This window comes from Amborella trichopoda, chromosome 5 (genome assembly GCF_054954075.1).
Source record: "Amborella trichopoda isolate Santa Cruz 75 chromosome 5, AtrichopodaSantaCruz75HAP2 v2.0, whole genome shotgun sequence".
NCBI classification, from domain to species: Eukaryota; Viridiplantae; Streptophyta; class Magnoliopsida; order Amborellales; family Amborellaceae; genus Amborella; species Amborella trichopoda.
The window spans coordinates 40,910,660-40,928,340 of NC_142340.1; the positions used below are offsets into that span (position 1 = coordinate 40,910,660).

At 36.7% G+C, this 17,681-nt stretch overlaps 1 protein-coding gene across 3 annotated transcripts; it reads right to left on the minus strand.

Moving 5' to 3' along the window:
* Positions 1-3,846: 3,846 nt before the first annotated feature.
* TIFY8 (TIFY domain protein 8) lies at positions 3,847-15,001 on the minus strand. Of its 3 annotated transcripts, XM_088867936.1 has the most exons (7): positions 14,188-14,769; positions 13,830-13,845; positions 12,699-12,889; positions 11,747-12,195; positions 11,245-11,332; positions 5,012-5,180; positions 3,847-4,238 (listed from the first exon to the last, which is right to left on the minus strand). In XM_088867936.1, the coding sequence occupies exons 1-7, from the start codon at positions 14,239-14,241 to the stop codon at positions 4,150-4,152; spliced, it is 1,056 nt and encodes a 351-aa protein (XP_088724062.1). In that variant the 5' UTR covers positions 14,242-14,769; the 3' UTR covers positions 3,847-4,149. The 3 variants fall into 3 exon arrangements, with proteins under 3 accessions (XP_088724062.1, XP_006829635.1, XP_088724063.1); XM_006829572.4 differs by lacking the exon at positions 13,830-13,845 and having other exon boundaries at positions 14,188-15,001; XM_088867937.1 differs by lacking the exons at positions 11,245-11,332; positions 11,747-12,195; positions 13,830-13,845 and having other exon boundaries at positions 14,188-14,775.
* Positions 15,002-17,681: the final 2,680 nt, after the last annotated feature.

The following is a 17,681-nucleotide window of genomic DNA, read 5'->3' on the forward strand; positions in this document are numbered from 1 at the left end:
ATTTCAAGTTTTGCAGATGGTGCATCTTGTAATGCATTTTTGGGCCGTTAACTTTCAAGATTTCACGTTTTCATAGAACCATATTTCTCGACACTATTTGAAAGTGGGCTCCAAGTGGATTGTTTAGAGCCTCGGCTCTATACAAACAGCACCCTTTTCTACCTTCAAATATGTTGGATGGAAATGAAGTTGTAAAATTGGGTCCACATGAATACCCACTTAAAGGAGGCGCCAATCCACATAGTCTGGAGTACGCATCTCCATGTTTTAGGCCCTAAAATGTGGATACACCATTCAATGGGAGATGTATAGCCATGCCCTTTTTGTGATCCAAACTCAAGCGATCAATGGAATCATATCTCCCATAGAATCATTTTCAAGAATTCAAACAGGCCTTCGGAGTTGATACCTAAACTCATAATGCAAGTTGAGCGATCAGCACAATATGGTACGACCACAAACATAACGCATTGCACTACTCTAAACGGTCATGTACTTATGTAAGAAAATGATTCATAGCTAGGGACATTTAAAAGAAGGAAAAAGTTTATATAAGGTCTTTACTTTATACTCTACCCATAAGGTGCACCTAAAAAACCCACTAGTGAAGGTTGTTTTTTTTGCTAGAAAACCCTCATATGGATCATCTCTACCTTGATACTCATAGACATGAAAAAAGGGGATTTCTAGTGTTAAAAATAGCTCATCTTCTAACACATTATCTGGACCATTCATTTTCAAGATTTTCAAATATTTATAGATCTACTTGATCATCACTATTTCTAGAACTTTAAATTTCCTAATGGGCAATAAATTTTCATTTAATCACAAGGCTTTGCAGCACCGAAACTGCATTTAGTTTTGAGGCGCACCTTAGTTCTATAGTATAAGGTTGACACTATGTACAAACCTCACCCTTAAAAGAATCCAAAAAAAGGAAAATATAAAAATAAAATGTATGTCAAGAAAAACTCACTAATCTTTGCATAAAACATCCAAATTACATACAAAAAATTTATACATTGATTCTTCTCTATTCTTCTTATATGCCTGGATTTGTGTACTCTGAGTAACTTAGCTCGCCAAGTGGACTCGGCCGAGTTTGAAAGCACCAGTAGAAAGCTATTGAGCTGGATATTGGGACCATTTAAGGCAAGTTGGGTGACACCTCGATCTTAGTCATTTATTTGTACAATAAAGCTCAATGTTACTAAAGGAAATATCCTCTTATGATATACTACAATTATTGATGGCACATTTAGAAAGCGATAAATAAAAGAACCTTTGAGGGAGATGTTGGCTATGTGGAGTAAGTCAAAGCAAAGACCTTAGATTATGGACAAGGAAAAGTAGAGTTTGTCGGCGTTAGGACTTTGCATGAAAGAATTGTACCATAAATTCTATATCTTTTTGTAACATTTTTACTTATCAATGAAAAACATGTAGAGACCTAAATCTCCACTGAATTACACAAATAAAAAAAAAAGAGAATATAATCAATCAACAGCTCAAAGCAGGTTGCAATAGTGAAGTCAAGAAGGTGCGCAAATCCAATAGATGGGTCCTCTACCAATTCTTTAGTTGAAGTTAAAATTTCAAAAGAGGTGATTTGAGTAGGCTTAAATTTGATTGTTTAGAGTCTCAACTCTCTATAAACTTTTTCCTTTAAAAATAGCCACCAGACTAGGTAATTAGATTGGTGAAATGTCACAACATAATATCTTGAGTTCCATTCTTGCTATGAATAGATGACTATTTCCCTACAAAACTACTTAAAAAAACACTTTGACTTTTGCTTCAATATTAGTAAAATGAAGTGGAGTTCCTGGCTCAATAACATGGACTGCTAAGATTGTACCCAATTTGAAGGTGGCTCTACTAATATCATTTCATATTGCAATTAAGGATTTGGATCTCTAGTATACATGAAATTAAGCATGCTTTCAGAGGTAGGAAGGTTAGGTTCCATAAATCAATGGAGTGAGAGTAGTGTTTGAAAAAGCGTTGTTCCATCGTTTAAATCTCCCAAGAAAACATATCATAGTTTGAAAAGAAAAGCAGTAGTAGATTACATATGGTTTTAGTTATCATGGCCAGTAATGGTGCCACTGGTGGCGTTCATTGCAGCCTAGGGGACTGCCTCCATCCCTCCCTCTCTCTCTCTCTCTCTAAACCAAAGAACAGAAAAACTACTTTGGTGACTCTTTTGCGGAGGTCGTGGCCCATTGACATGCGCAATGGTACCAATATGTAGGTAACAATATGTCCACAAGGGTCACGGTAGCTAGTAGTGTTAGAATTAGAAGTTAGAACTAGCAGAATCGGATTAGCTATCAAAACATTAAGGGGTTCAATCTACTCAAAATCAGTCTAAACATATAGTGAATACCGTTCGACTAGATTTTTAAAATCAATTTAATAATTAGTTCAAAAGTATAAAGAATATTACAGCAAAAATTACCCAACGTGGTATAACTGCCTGATCAGTCAAAACTAATAGACAAAGTGATGAAAACCAATCAAATATTAATTTTGATTAATTTTTTACTAGACTCAATTTTTACTTTAGAAAAAACAAACTACAGCACCCAATATGAATGATCAAACTGGGCAATCCAATCTTGTCTTAATAATCATAAGTCGCGATTCGATCTTAATAATGACTAGTCGATAACTACGATGGTAACCGTATGTTCACATGGGTCATTAAGGTCCCATCACGATGATTGATTGATAATAAGTGTATGATATCACCATAACAAAGTGTACGGGTGGCAACGAGCGGGGTATGGGCCAAGTTACCCCTGGCCCTCGTCCCCATAAGGCCGGGCCAAATTAAATGAAAAATAAAAAAAACTAAGAAAAGAGGATAGCGGGAACCAGGCTAGCCTTGGCTATGATTACCCAGCCCTGGCCTGACCCTCAAGCCACATTTCATGACTCATGTCCTAGTTTTTTAAGGCCAAACCGAACCGCCTGGTGCATTGGCACCCTTGACCAAGGGTTGGGTTGGTGATAGAGGGAGAGCGACAACTCAATTAAAGAAATTGAATCGGACTACACCCATTACCATCCAACCCTTTCATTATTGGTGATAAACCTTAAGATATGGTTTGTATAAAGCCGAAGTTTTGAACAATCAAAATAAAGCACACCTTCAAACCTTCAAATAGTGTCAAGAGTATAGTTTCAATATTGGAAATCTTTATGAAAGCCTTAAAATATATTTTCATCTTTAATTATAAAATTTAAAGCTTCAAAAATAATGTAGATCAAGCAAAACTATAAAAACTTGAAAATTAACCGTCCAAAAATACATCACAAGATGCACTATTTTTAAAACTTGAAATCCACTTTTTTCTTATGTCCATGCATCTTGAGATCGACGTGATCAACTTGAGAATATTTGGGCATCAAAACAACCTCTTCTACTGAAATTTTTGAGGCACGCCCTAATTTGATTGTTTAGAGACTTGCACTAATATAAACTGTTTCCTAAACCTTATGACCATAAACATTATCATGACGAGTTAGTTTGGGCTTGGAGGGCCAGGCAAAATTCAAATCTCATATAACCTAAATCGAGATGCAAAACAAAGCTTAAGCGAACTGAACTGTTTTCCAACAGGAAACAAACGTGTAACACACACTCCCCCAGCACGTTACATGTCATCTCCATCGTCCACATTTAGTGGATGATGACGATGACTTTCTTTTACTCCATTCTAAGATTGACCCGGTTTCTATGTGTGCTTTAATTTCAAATTCCAATCAAAAGACACATAATCATGAGTTGAAATAGTTGCAAAACTGCGAGATACTTAATACTACATACCTCATGGGTAATTTCCCAAAAATAAGTGGAAGATTCATATACCCCCAAATGGACTGCTCAGATTACAGGTCATTAACTAGCTCTTCCACTAAGAAAATCCAAACCGTTGAACTAAAATATACAGAGCATAGCCCACATTTACTATACTAGTGCTTGTGCTTTAGAAAGGAAGAGATGAGAGTGAGTCCATATCAGACTTCCACAAAAATTAATTCATCTCAAAAAGTTTGTACTAACCCAAAAAGATTACAAAGAAGGGGAAAAAACAAAAGATAAAAAGATAAATACTAAAGGAAAATGACAGGAAACCAAAATTACATTTTCTGTACCTCTTTTTGGCTTTCACACTTAGGATCCATTGCCTGTACAGCCTGTTTGTCATCATTCAGAGTATTGCCACCCCCTGATGTCAAAAATTATAAACAGTGAATAAAAATAGTGTCCACTGGAGGGAGAAAAGAAAAGATAATTTCCTGACTTATGTACAAAGCAAAGAGAGAGCACAAACAGTAAATAAAACAACAGTGAACACTAGAGGGAGAAAACAAAGATAATTTCCTAACTTATGTACAAAGAGATTGAGAGAGAGAGAGATGGTGTTGACGAAGTTCACCCATTTCCTTCAAGTGAAAGATTTGTTGTGAGTTCCCAAAAGATCAAAAAGAAACATAGTTCTTTAGCTTTCTTTGGAACCTGAGGCTCATTACATACTTCGATAACAATTCTCCCTTATGATCCTAATTAAATACTTTCTTTAGGTTTCTTTGGAACCTGAGGCTAATTAAATACTTTGATAACAACTTGCAGTGTCAAGATTGAAAAATTGTGCTGCATGGCACTGCATAAAAAATGAGCTAATGCCACTTATGCAACAGACCCAAGAAATAGTCCCACTCGCCGTAATAGAGTCAACAGTGAAAACCAACAACTCTCTCCCTCTCAACCCAAGAAATAGCCCCACTCACCCTAATAGAGCCAACAGTGAAAACCAACAACTCTCTCTCTCTCTCTCTCTCTGTAAGAGGGATCTGCATGTTGCAGTTTTAATGCCCGGACAACAAAGCCAAGAGACACAATCCTAACTCTTTTGATACTTATAAAAGGAGGAAAAAGAAGTCTTTCCAAAAATTCTGGACAACCCAATGAAGAGATTCTTTGAGTTAGTTCAATATATACCATGACTAGTATTGGGCATGATGGGCGCCCGCCTTTGTATATCACCAATCACATTTCCTCCATGAAACACGTTTTCTTTACTTGGGGAAGCTTGGAGATCAGATTTTGAGGAGAGGGCCGTCGACCATGATCTTCCACTTGAACCCGCCAAGGACATGATTGCATCCGCCTGTGAGAAACACAAACACGTATATCAAATCGGTGAATTATACGCTCTCTCTCTCTCTTTCTCTCTCACTCTCTCTACAATCCGCCTGTGAGAAGCACAAAGATCATGCACTTAGACCCATTGTTGCGAAAAATTAATGCGTGCTGATGCACCTAAACACCTCTATGGCATTCAATGGTGGAAAGAACAAGGAGCAAGGTATATAAATGGAAACATACCTTTCTCTATATCAAATCAGTCAATTATACTCTCTCTGCAATCTGCCTGTGAGAAGCACAAAGATCATGCACTTACTGTTGCGGATTGATGTCTTGTATTATGAGGAAATAGATCTACCAATGTGGAGTCAAAAGGACGACTCCGGAGGGCCGTTAAAAGCTCGAAGGGCTTGATATATCTGAGATTCTATATATATTTGTATATAGGGTATTTCGGTAATTTGTACAATCTATCTGGGACTCAATATATATTGTTGCGATGGGGTTTTTTTGGGTTAAGGGAAAAACACAGATCTTTTATAATCAGAGAGAGAACAGAGAGACGTGAGGAAGAGAGCTATTGTAACCCTATTCTCCATTGCCAGTAAAGAAGCTCTCATCTCCCATGGACGTAGACACGTTGCCGAACCACGTATATCTTTGTGTTGTGGTTGGTTGTATTTTTCTTTTGTATTCGTTTCTTCTTTCTTGTTTTCGTGGATTGTTTTTCGTTTCTACACTTACACCCTTTGTTGGGAAAAAAATAATCTGTGCTGATGTAACTAAACACCTTTATGGCATTCGATGGTGGAAAGAATAAGGAGCAAGGTATATAAATGGAACCATGCCATCCTCGAGAGGAAGGTTTAGGCTTCTAAAGGAATCTTTTTGTTTTTAGTTGGAGGGTAATGCTTCTAAAGGATATCGTCTGTGGTCATTTATTGATAAATTGATTTGTCTAGCCTTCCCTCTTTACTAGGTGAAGCAAGGGGCGAGTAAGTGAAATAGTAGATCACTTATCAGTGGACTATCACTTGACATGGAAAATTGGTGGCTCATCTAAGTCACATACAGCATCACTTGGGTGCTCCCAAATTCATTGAGGATTCATTAAAGTTGGAATAAGTGAGCTACAATCATAGAGGACCTCTGGTATGCCAAGTTTCCATTCCCATTATTCGACAAAGAATTTGGAAAGACAAGTTCATTTCAAAGGCATTGCATGAGCAAGGGGTGACGTGTGCTCAGCAATGGAAGTTAGCAAGAATTTGGTTCAATCAGCCAAGAGATATTCTTATTTGCTACGGGAAATTGGATAAACCTCAGAAGCAAACCATAGTTGCAGAAGTTTCGGAGCAAGAAGGGATAGATGCAAGAGTTATGAACCTATCAGGTTTGTTGAGTCATCAAGTGGGAAGAACATGGCATTCCTAAGAGGGCTACAAACAAATAAGAATACGTTGGATGTAAACTGTGTAGTGAACAAGCACAGATTTTGTAGTGAATTGTAGAGCAAAAGGTACAGCATAGTCACTCCAGTCTAACTTTCTAGTTCTCTTGTTTTAATTCCACCACCAGATTTATAAATCTAGAATAGTCATGTACCCATATGTGAGATTCTTTTGTCTCCTAATCTAAATTGCTGCATAGAGAGTTTCCAATCGAGCAATGGAAATATCTAGACATTTTCAACCCCTAATGAACATTAGGATGCCGACAGGATCGCTCCTTACTGCTTGTTCGACCTCAATAATGTCATATATATATATATATATATATATATATATATATATATATATATATATATATATATAAGATCTTGTCAGCCCATAGGCTAATGGAATAGTGTAAGCCCTACGAAGGTCACGATTGCATTTTGTATTTGAATTTTAATTTTTTTTTCTACAAATTCAAATTACATGAAATTTGAGACGGCCACTCTTCTCATTAAGGCACACCTAATAAAAATATTAAAAAACTTATTCGCAAACAACAAATTTACCAAAATACCCCTAATAATTTCAAGGGTATTTGGGTCTCTTTAATTTTTGTGAATAAAGTGTTTGATATTTTTATTAGATTCGCCTATTGTTTAAGAATAGAAGCTCCAAATTGCAAGTAATTTGGATTCGTACAAATAAAGCTAAAATTCAAATACGAATTGAAATCATGACCATTGATCTGGGCCCAGATTCAATCTGGGCCATTGGTCGTTTTAATGTAGCTATCAACTAGTGGGCTAACATCATACTGCTCTTATATATCTATGGGTGTGTGTGTCTTTGTGTTTCAATCTTCATCATTCATTTATTGTTTATAGCGTTTCATCCCAAATACCCAACAGTTCATTGGCTAGCTTAGCTTTAAGTCTCACCTAGTACATACAGTACATTTCATCAGATCTACATAAACTTATCCAGGACTTTTGAGAATAGGAATAATTGATTTGTATATCTTCCCTATGCAACACTCAAGGTTACTTACACTCACACCTTGACCATCATGTGCCAAGGAACATCTACAAGCATCTTAATATGAAGTCTTCAAGCCAATTTACCCTTACCTACAAAGCATATGAACATGCTCCAAGAGGGACAGATGTCTCTATCTCATGTCTCGTGGCCCCTAATATATAAGGAACACTCAATAAAAGGACATAAGTCCAATACCTAAACCAATCAATAATCATAATCATCGTCATTATACGAGCTTTAACCCAACTACTTGAGGTTGGCTACATGAATCCTGTTTGGCCATTCCACTCTATTAAGGACCATACCCTCAATCAAACTATAAGTGACAATATCTTATTACTACTTTAATACAAGTTCTTTGAAGCCTTTCCATTGTCCTTTCTAGAGCCTCCCACTTGAACCAAATCACCCTCCCAACTAGTGTTGTTCTAGTTGACGCTGCACATGATTAGACCACCAAATATACTTTCCCTCATTTTATCGCCTATTGGAGCTACCCTTGAGTTCCCTCAAATGTAATAATTTTCTTCTAACCCTATTTTGTCACTCATCCATCTTAACATCCTCATCTCAACTACACTCATTCTACGAATATGTTGTTTCTTCACCGCCAAACATTCCGTCCCATAAAGAAAGATGGTAATGACCTAAAAAAAATAGGGAAAAAATCTCAAAAGTAAAACGAATCAACATGTTGTTAGAATAATATTGGATATGCAATGTGCAGTAATTCAGAGGACAAGATTCTTCTTTGGAGATTATGTTTCCCTGAATAATGAGCTTACCATAGAATAGGGACCAAAAAGTGGGTCCATCTATCTCCTGGAAAATGGGAGCACGGTTTGGATACCTAATTTAAAGCAGCAGACTAAAGAACCCATTAAACTACCTGTAAGATTGGTGCACATTTCTTTTGGGTAGGGTTACGTTTGTGCGCATGATAGAGGTAAAATAAAGAATAGCTTGGCGTGCATGCGTGTGTGTGTAATTTGTTGGGTTGCCTTCAATGAAGTTCGTGTATAGACTTTCAATAAAGAATGCTGGAGATCTCATAAAAAGTAGATATTTTATAATGATAACTGATATTCTTTCCAGTAGTTAATGATGTTAAGAAAAGATGGCAGTAAGATTCTCTTCAATTGGAGAGCAAACTCACTATTGAATACCCAAGTTTATGATCAGGTGATAAAGAACTTTGGATCGCATACCATGTTTAAATATATTAGTTTCAGCAATTAATAAGTTCGGCTGGAACATTGTAAATTCATCCAGAAAAGCTAAACCAGTATCCAAAGCAAACATTACTGCATCTTTAACTTTGGATTGCATACCATGTTTAAATATATTAGTTTCAGCAATTAATAAGTTCGGCTGGAACATTGTTAATTCATCCACAAAAGCTAAACCAGTATCCAAAGCAAACATTACTGCATCTTTTTTTATAAGATCAAACTAGTTTTAAAAATTCACTTGAAGTAAGATAGTTATAAGAAAGAAAAAACACAACATAGAAAATAAATACATACACATTCTTTGGCAGTTAGACACATCAAGGGATAGCTCCTAGATGCACGAGATCAAGCACACAATCTCTTGAAATAATGTCTTACAAACTCAAGGTTCTTCCCACTTTATTAGCCTCAGTTATCCAGCACATAATTGTTGGAGGCAGGGGCAGGTTCAGGAGCGGAACTAGTTCAAAGAACACCAACCGCCATAAGGTGGAAGCTCCATAGGATCAGGATTGACGTACATACATTCGACAAGTTAAGGAGCTAGATCCTAGGATACCTGGGAGCGAGATCCCATGCACTGGGATTGAGGTTTTGCCTTGGAGGGAACAAAGCTCAACTACGCATAAATGAGATCAATTAATAGTATATGATAAAATTAGGATCAAGACATGCCTGCTCAATCAATTATCATACACCTTAGCTTACTAACAATCCAATCGTTATAATACTGAAATTCACTGCAATAATATAGTTTAATAATATCATAAATTGGCTTACTATGAAATTAAACTATAGTTTTTCAATATCATAATTATAGTATACCACGATATGATATGTACCTTTTTTTAACATAACTCTAAATATATAAATCTATCATACTAAGGAGAGGAGCACTAATTCAATTAATTGTATAACTCATGTCCTAGGAGGGATCCTAAAAGCATGTAGATTGAGATCCCATTTTGAAGGGAGAGAGAGCTCCCATATCTCTAAACCCAGCTCCCTCTAAGATTCCTTAAGAGGAACCGCAAGATCAAGTTCCTAAGGTGGGACCATGGCCTTACCCCCAAAGTTCCAGCAACTATGATCCGGCATAAGCATTAGAAAGGAACCCTATATGGAATTCTTATAGACATTCCTAGTTTAGAACTTCTAGAAGCTCCGGAACACAAAGTTTTCCATAGACCCAAAAAAACCATTTCAGCCTTCTTAAGACTTTTCCATTTAAGACTCCAGTAGAGGTCCCAAAACAGAATTAAAATTTCTTTAGACGTGTTTGATAGTTATACTATCCAATTGAACCACAACTAAGACCCCTCAACAAAGCCCGTTTTCTTAGTTGAACTACGGTACTCCTACCAAGTGTGGGCCATGAGTAGATGCACCGAATTAAACCCATATGTGATCCCTTAACCACTTTCACTTCATATTAATAATAAATCACCCTACCAAAAAGAGTAGGCCTCACCATGCACAAGCAAACCAATCACCCCAATAGGTCACTAAGAATAGTGGTTAAGTCACATAGGGTGCACCAGAGAGTTAGGCGCGAGCCCTCATAAATTTTATGGGGATCTGCTCAAAGCTAAGAAATATTGAGAAATTTGCATAATCTTGTACTCTAATATAATAAAACTCAAGAAGACTTGCCTATTGGGAAGTCAAGTACCAGACTTCAATTGTCATATTAGGAAAGTTCAATACAACGAGGTACAGGGAAACTAAAGTTGATGCTCGAAGCAAGTCACTACCAAGTCAGGTAGAACTGGATCAAGACAGGATAGAATCCAGTAGAGTCATGGGCTCAAATGATTTCGGACATAGGGGATTGGTGACCCAGGTTGACTCATGCAAGTCTCAATTCACATCAGAAGGAAAAAGAAGAAAAGGAAAAACCAATATTGACAAATATGTCATAAGGCATAATTGCAATGACAAGGCCTAACTTTTTTACTAAAGACCATGATTAATTCATGGAAGCCCCAATATTATGGCAAACATCAAAAGAAAATTCCAGCCTCCTCAATGGCACTTGTGAGTTTTGCAAGGCATGTGCTCTGAAATGGTACTTTTATTCACTAATCTAACAAAAAAACCAACTTTTCAATTCGCAATTGTCATTTCATGTTGGCTGACATTTTTCATGGATCCAGACAATTAAAGGATCTATTGAGGATCATGTCAATGTTAAGAGGTCCTTGTTCAACTTATCCATGACACCAAGTTACCAACAAAAGGAACAAGGTCTTTTGAATAAGAGAAACAATTTACAAAGGCCAACAAAACCAGATATGAGCAGGATCAAGAACCACAAATCCCAAATATCTTTAATAGAAAGAAGTCTTATATAGACAGTGCACTAGAGTCATAAACTGACCTTTTTTGGGTGCACGTCATCAAAGACATGGGCTTGGCCAGCATAAAAAATAGTCATCTGCCGACTAGCAGATGCAGGAACCTGTTGACTGGCAGACAAAAAGTAGAAGCACTTTAATGAACTCCTCGACAAGGACTATAACCAAGAAAAGAATTAAAAAATAAAAACATGACACAAGCAATTTATCCTCAAGAAAGTACACTAATCCATTTGAGTACAGAAAACCAAAGATCATTGCGTTCATCACTGTCCAATGATATGATGGACAGTTATGGAGAAAGAAACAGAGAGCGGAATCCACTATTGGGATCATGTAGTGTTATGGTGGTTTATCACTCTCCATCCATGACCTTCCATCATCTCATTGGGCAATGATAAGCCAAGATGGGTTTTGGTTTCCATAGTCAACCAATTTATAGCATACTCTCCCTTCTCCAAAACAAATGAAAAATTAAGGAAAAAAAAACAAGAGGTAATAAGTGCAAGACAATAAATGCTTAACCTAGAGGGGCCAGCTGATTCAGGATTAATGCCTTGAGTCCCGGCTTTTAATCGATTGCATCCTAGAAGAACATTGCCTGAGTTTCTATCACCTGGAGAGGCTGATATGATATTTGAGATTCCAGAACCTATTTTTCCTGTTCTAGAACCTTCATCAGCAGCTGGTGGTGAAATAAGAGAAGGACCAGCATTGGTATCCCTATAATTTGAGCAAATCTTATCTGGGTATCCTCTGTATTGGTTGAAGCGAGAAGGGAGGCAAGCAAATTGAGGTGTATGCAATTGTGCGTAACGGTCCCAGTTGTAGTTAACTAAATTGGATTGGTTACTCATTTGAGTTTGAACTAATGCTGGGCCGGTAGAGGTTGGCCTAGGCGGTTGCTTACTGTAAAGAAATTCATTGTCAATTTGGCTCACCCTTCTATCGTCCTGTGCCTCATTGCGAAAGATCTGTTTTTCAGAAAATGGAGCATCATACAACAAAGTGATATTTGTCATTGATTTGGTAGCTCAAAGATGAGAGTGGGGCATTTTATAAATATCTGGAGGAAATACAAAGAAACATTGGAATAATAAACTAGGAAAAATCCAAAATTTTGTCAACCAAAAAATATCAAAGGAACTCATGAAATGTTATCCTAAGTTTAGAGGTGGAGGATTGGTTCCTTGCTTGCAATAACATGGTAACTGAGAAAGATAAGGATTTTCAAAATACTGCATATAATTGAGTGTAGTTCCAAAGGAAAAAATTTTAGAAAACCATGCTTTAGGGAAAGGATTATTCGCTTTTCTTAATAAATAACTCTTTGCATTGATAGGTAAGCATCATCATCATCATCATAGCCTTTTCCCAATTATTTGGGGTCGGCTGCATTGATAGTTAACCATTTCCTCAAAAAAAAAAGAACTCTTTGCAATGATAATGTACTCTTGTACAGTTTCTCCTGAAGTACCTTCATCAGATGTGAGTTTTCAAGTGCATCTGTTCCAACTTGAAGCACCCTATCCCTCATTGACCCCATATGAGCAGAATCTGAGCCACTCCTTTTCCGCCCTGAACACTGGTTATCAATCTCGGGCCCGGTGAAGTCACTCCTAGAACCATGTAATTGAACTTCCTTGTAATTGCTAGCTGGATGCCTCTCTATTCCACAAAAAGGAAAAAAGATAAACCCAAGAATTGTGTGTGAGAGAGACAAGGTCACTGAATTTAGAACCATGCTTTGTAAAAAAATATTAACATTTCTAAAAAGTCGATAAAAGATGAATGCCATCTATGGTGATCAACGATCACGAAAAAGAAAACTACAAAGTGTCCACAATTTAACATGCTCAATTTATTTTTCAAGAGGATAAGCATTCCCAAAACAGAGAGCAACAAAATGCATAAGAGAATCCAAGTCAATCAAAGTGAGATAGGTTACATTTCAAATAATCATCTCAACAACAAAGAACATGTAATAAGAACTCATCCACAAAAAAGGAAAGAAAAAGGGCAAACTAATTTCTTAACGTAAAAAAGATTACCGAATGCATAAAATAAAAAAGGAAAAAAAATGAAAGCATAACCCTATGATCAAGGTGGCAAACAGCCAGGTAAACTCAGGAGACTGAAAAAGGCAAAGTGCAGCAACAATCAACATTTGAAAATTGAAAGGAAATATGCAATTACAGGACAAGAGGAAAAGTAAATTGAGAACATTTATGCAGCTAAAAGAACGTCACAGTAGATTAAACAGAGAAAGCTATCTCCATTTTCCTTTTTTTTTTTAATAAAGCTATCTCCATTTCTGCATGCTAATTACTGTTAAAAAGAATGAAGCTACAAGATTACTACAAAAGAAAAAAAAAAGGAGAAGGGGAGAGGGGGACATAGAAATCCAAGTGTAAATGTGAAGCCACTCATGCATTACCATAAACTCCAGAAAAGCACAACAACAGGCAAAAGCAGAAAGAAAGAAATACAGGAAATCCCAAAAGCAAAACTGAATCTCTGTACAACCATTTTACTCATAGAAACAAATATGCCCATCAGATATGGAAAAAAGGGACAAAAGAAACACCCAGATCCACTAAGAAGTAACCTCGACGTCCCCGGTTCTAGTCCTCAATCATTCACAGCGAGAGCGAGAGAGAGACCACCATCATGGTATTTGAAAAACAAAAACATAAAAAGAGTATGACTTAGAGATAGGAAGAGACCAACCAGCCATCTATGCAAAAGCAATGGGGGAAAGAGACAGAGAGAGAGAGGGAGAGAGAAGGAGACCCATCATTGAATTCACCAAGAGAGAGAAGAGAGAGCAACTAACATTTCATTTAAAAATGAAATTGAATTGACAGAGAGGGAGAGAGACCAACCACCCAGCCACTAAAAAAATTAGAGAGAGAAAGACAGAGAGCCAACCTTCAATTAGAGGAAAAATAGAGAGAGAAAGGCACCTGAAGCAAGATCTGAGCTAGAAGGGTTGCAGAGCTCTCCACTAAATCCACCATTCTTAGCTAAAACAGCTGAGTCACTGCTACAACTCATCCCTAGAAAGTCATGGAACACTGGCTGGCCTTCACTCGCCATCATCACACTCGCCATTCTCACTCTAAAAACCCACACCAATGCATCAACAGTTTCATTCCCTCTCTATTATCTACAGGCCCAAAACAAAGCAGAAACTGAAGAGAGAGAAAGAGGGAGATAAAGGTCAAGAAATGCAGCAGGCTTTACTCAGAACTGTGAAGCAGAAGACCCTAAAAAACAAAAACACAATAACCCAAAAGCAAAAGGCAAAAGGAAAATGGAAAACAGGGCCCTTCTAGAGACAGAGAGGGGTAAATCACAGTCCATGTTCCATTTTCCGTTCTTTTAAGAGTGTCCTTCTTTTAAGAGAGAGGAAGGGAGAGATTCTTTTCTGCTTTACTCATCAGCTGTTCCAGTAGAGAGAGAAAGGAGAGAGAGAGAGAGAGAGAAGAGAGAGAATGGTTTGGAGTTTGGAGTAGAGAGAGAGAGAGGGGGGGGGAAGGAGACAGTGGTTTGGAGTTTGGAAAAAGTATTCGTTGGTTTTTATATGGGATTGGCACGTGTGAGTATCATGGTACCTACGTTTTCTGGCTTGGTACGCGTGGAGATCTATAGTTTAGAACACGTGGTGATACCCTATTGGAGAAGAGAGGAACCAGTCATTCCCCACTAAAGAGGCGTGAATTATTCTTGACTCCTAGGGGACCTCCTTTTGACCGCTGTGTTAGAGACACAGGCGGCGGGGTGCAAAACAAGGTGGACATGTAAATAAGGCGCTATAGTGAAGTCTCGCGGGAGCCTCATGTACATCTACTTTTTCTCTAGTAAAAAACTTAGTGAGAAATTTTTTAAAGCCTTTTTACTCATTGGAAAGGGGATGCGGTCACGGTGGTCGTACCCCCATACCTGATCATTACGGTTTAGATTTCATTCACACTGGCACCACTACATTAATATCTTCAAAAAAAGCTGACTCTTAAATTGTTTGAAAAAAAAACGAAAGAGTTTATATAATGATGCTTGTAAAACTACGGATGCCCTTAAAAAATCTATCGAAAAATATAGTTTTAATGTTGAAAAACCCATTAATTGATCATTGAGATTTATGACTATGAAAAATAAAAATATGTCAAGTCTCAGTACATTTTACAACATATTATCTGTACTGTCTATTTTCAAGATTTTCATATGTGCATAGATCTACTTGATTTTAACCATTTTTTAAATTTAAAATTTTATTATTAGATATAAAAATAGATTTTGAGATATTCCTAATAACATTTTATATCAAAATTATATACCATGATAAAATTTGAAGGTGCACCTTATCTCTACACCTACGGATGCATCCGTATGCAAACTGCACCCTTAAAAAAATAGATAGGCCTATCTTCCTCAAATAATTATCTAAAACAACCATGGTTTGTTATTCTGGTCTATCAAGGATCATACCTTAAGTAAAGCTATAAATCTTATTTATTTTTTCACTACTTACAACCATATCCTTCTGGGCCTACCTACTTTTTACCCTTTTTTAACCTTCCACTTGAACCAATTTACATCTCCTAACCAGTGTTGTACTGAGTCTACACCGCACATAACCAATCCACCTAAGTCTATTTTCTCTCATCCTATCACCTATTGGAACTACACATAAGTTCTCCCTAATGTATTCATTTTGAATTTTATTACTTCTTATCTTGTCACTCATCATTTTGAATGCATATTAGAAATCACTCTATATGAGTATTGCTTTAAAAGAAAATTGGATTTTGTGACATCCTTGTACTTGCAGTAAAAAATCAAACATTCTCTATCCTTTCTTAGGAAAATATATACAATGAGACCATTTACTTTTGATATAAGAATGTCACAATTATTATTGAACATTGGATGTGAAACCGGATGGTTGGGAATGTATAATTGGGCACAAAGTCCAAAGTAAAATTTCTCAAATGTTAGGGCACACTTCAATCTATTAAATTCACATCCAATGGTTAAAAATGGTTGTCACATCCTCTTGCCAAAAATAAATGATCTCCTAGTGTACAATCCCTTGGTGTTTTTATGAGGGAAGAATTTTTCTTTTGTTTTTTTTTTTAGGTTTCACTGGTAAGAGGAATTACATCTTCCAAATTTAAAGTCATAAGAATTATGAAAGATTTTCGTTCAATTGGTTTATGCAATGTGTTGTATAAAATAATTAATAAAACCATTTCTAATCGCCTATGGGTAGTGCTAAGTGATATGATTGACCCTAGACATGCTGCCTTTCTGAAAGATAAACTTATTACAGATAACATCCTCATGGCAAATGAACTCATATCTATCTGCAATAAGTATTCTAATAGGACAAAAATGTGCTTGCAATTAGATTCAAGCAGTACTTAGGATAAAGTGTCTTGGCCCTTATTATTGCTCGTATGAATGCTTTGGGATTTCCATATGCTTTTATATCTTGGGTTCGTTTATGCATATCTACTTCTTTCTTCTCTGTGTTGCGTAATGGTTCTCCTAATGGTTATTTTAAAGGAAAAAGATATTTGAGACAAGGGGATCCCTTATCTCCTTATCTTTTTCTACTGGTGATAGATTTCTTGAGTAGACAATTGGATTATGCTATCAAGCAAGGTATAATTACTATGGCTTTTCCTTAGAGTTGTGATTATGAAATATCACATCTTTTTTATGCGGATGATGCTGTGATTTTTTGTATTGCTTCAATTAATAATGTTGTTACTTTGAAGTCAGTCCTCTCTATTTTTTAAGAAACCACAAGACAAGAACTTAGTATTGCAAAAAGTGAAGCTTTCTTTTTTGGTGTCTCGCAAGACAATAAATCTTTGATTCTTAAGGAACTTGGCTTTGGCGCAGGGTCCCTTCCAGTCCATTACCTAGGGCTACCTTTGTTTCATGATCATTTGAAGCATAGTCAGTGTCATACTTTGGTTGGAAAAGTTATTGAAAAGACAAGTTGGCAGGCGTTGACTTTGTCTTATGCAATGCGTCTCCAACTGTTGAAATCAATTCTATGTGCTTCTTCTATATTCTGGATTCTATCATTTATTTTACTAAAAAGAATCTGTAATATGATTGAACGGTTGCAGAGAAACTTCCTATGGCCAGGTATGGCTGGAAAGAAGGGGGTTCATCTAGTTAAATGAAACACAATCTATCTACCTCAAGCAGAATGGGGTTTAGGGATATGTAATATAGTCGATTTCAATATTGTAGGGATGATGAAATTGGCATGGAGAATATTGGCAGAGCCTTCATCTTTATTTGCTCAATTGTTTAGGCATCGTTACTTCAAGAATTCTTCCATATGGGAGACTAAATACAAAAGATACTCATCTTACATTGGGAAGCGTATCCGACTCAAGTTATCTCATTTGAAGGATAATGTCTGATGGGTTATTGG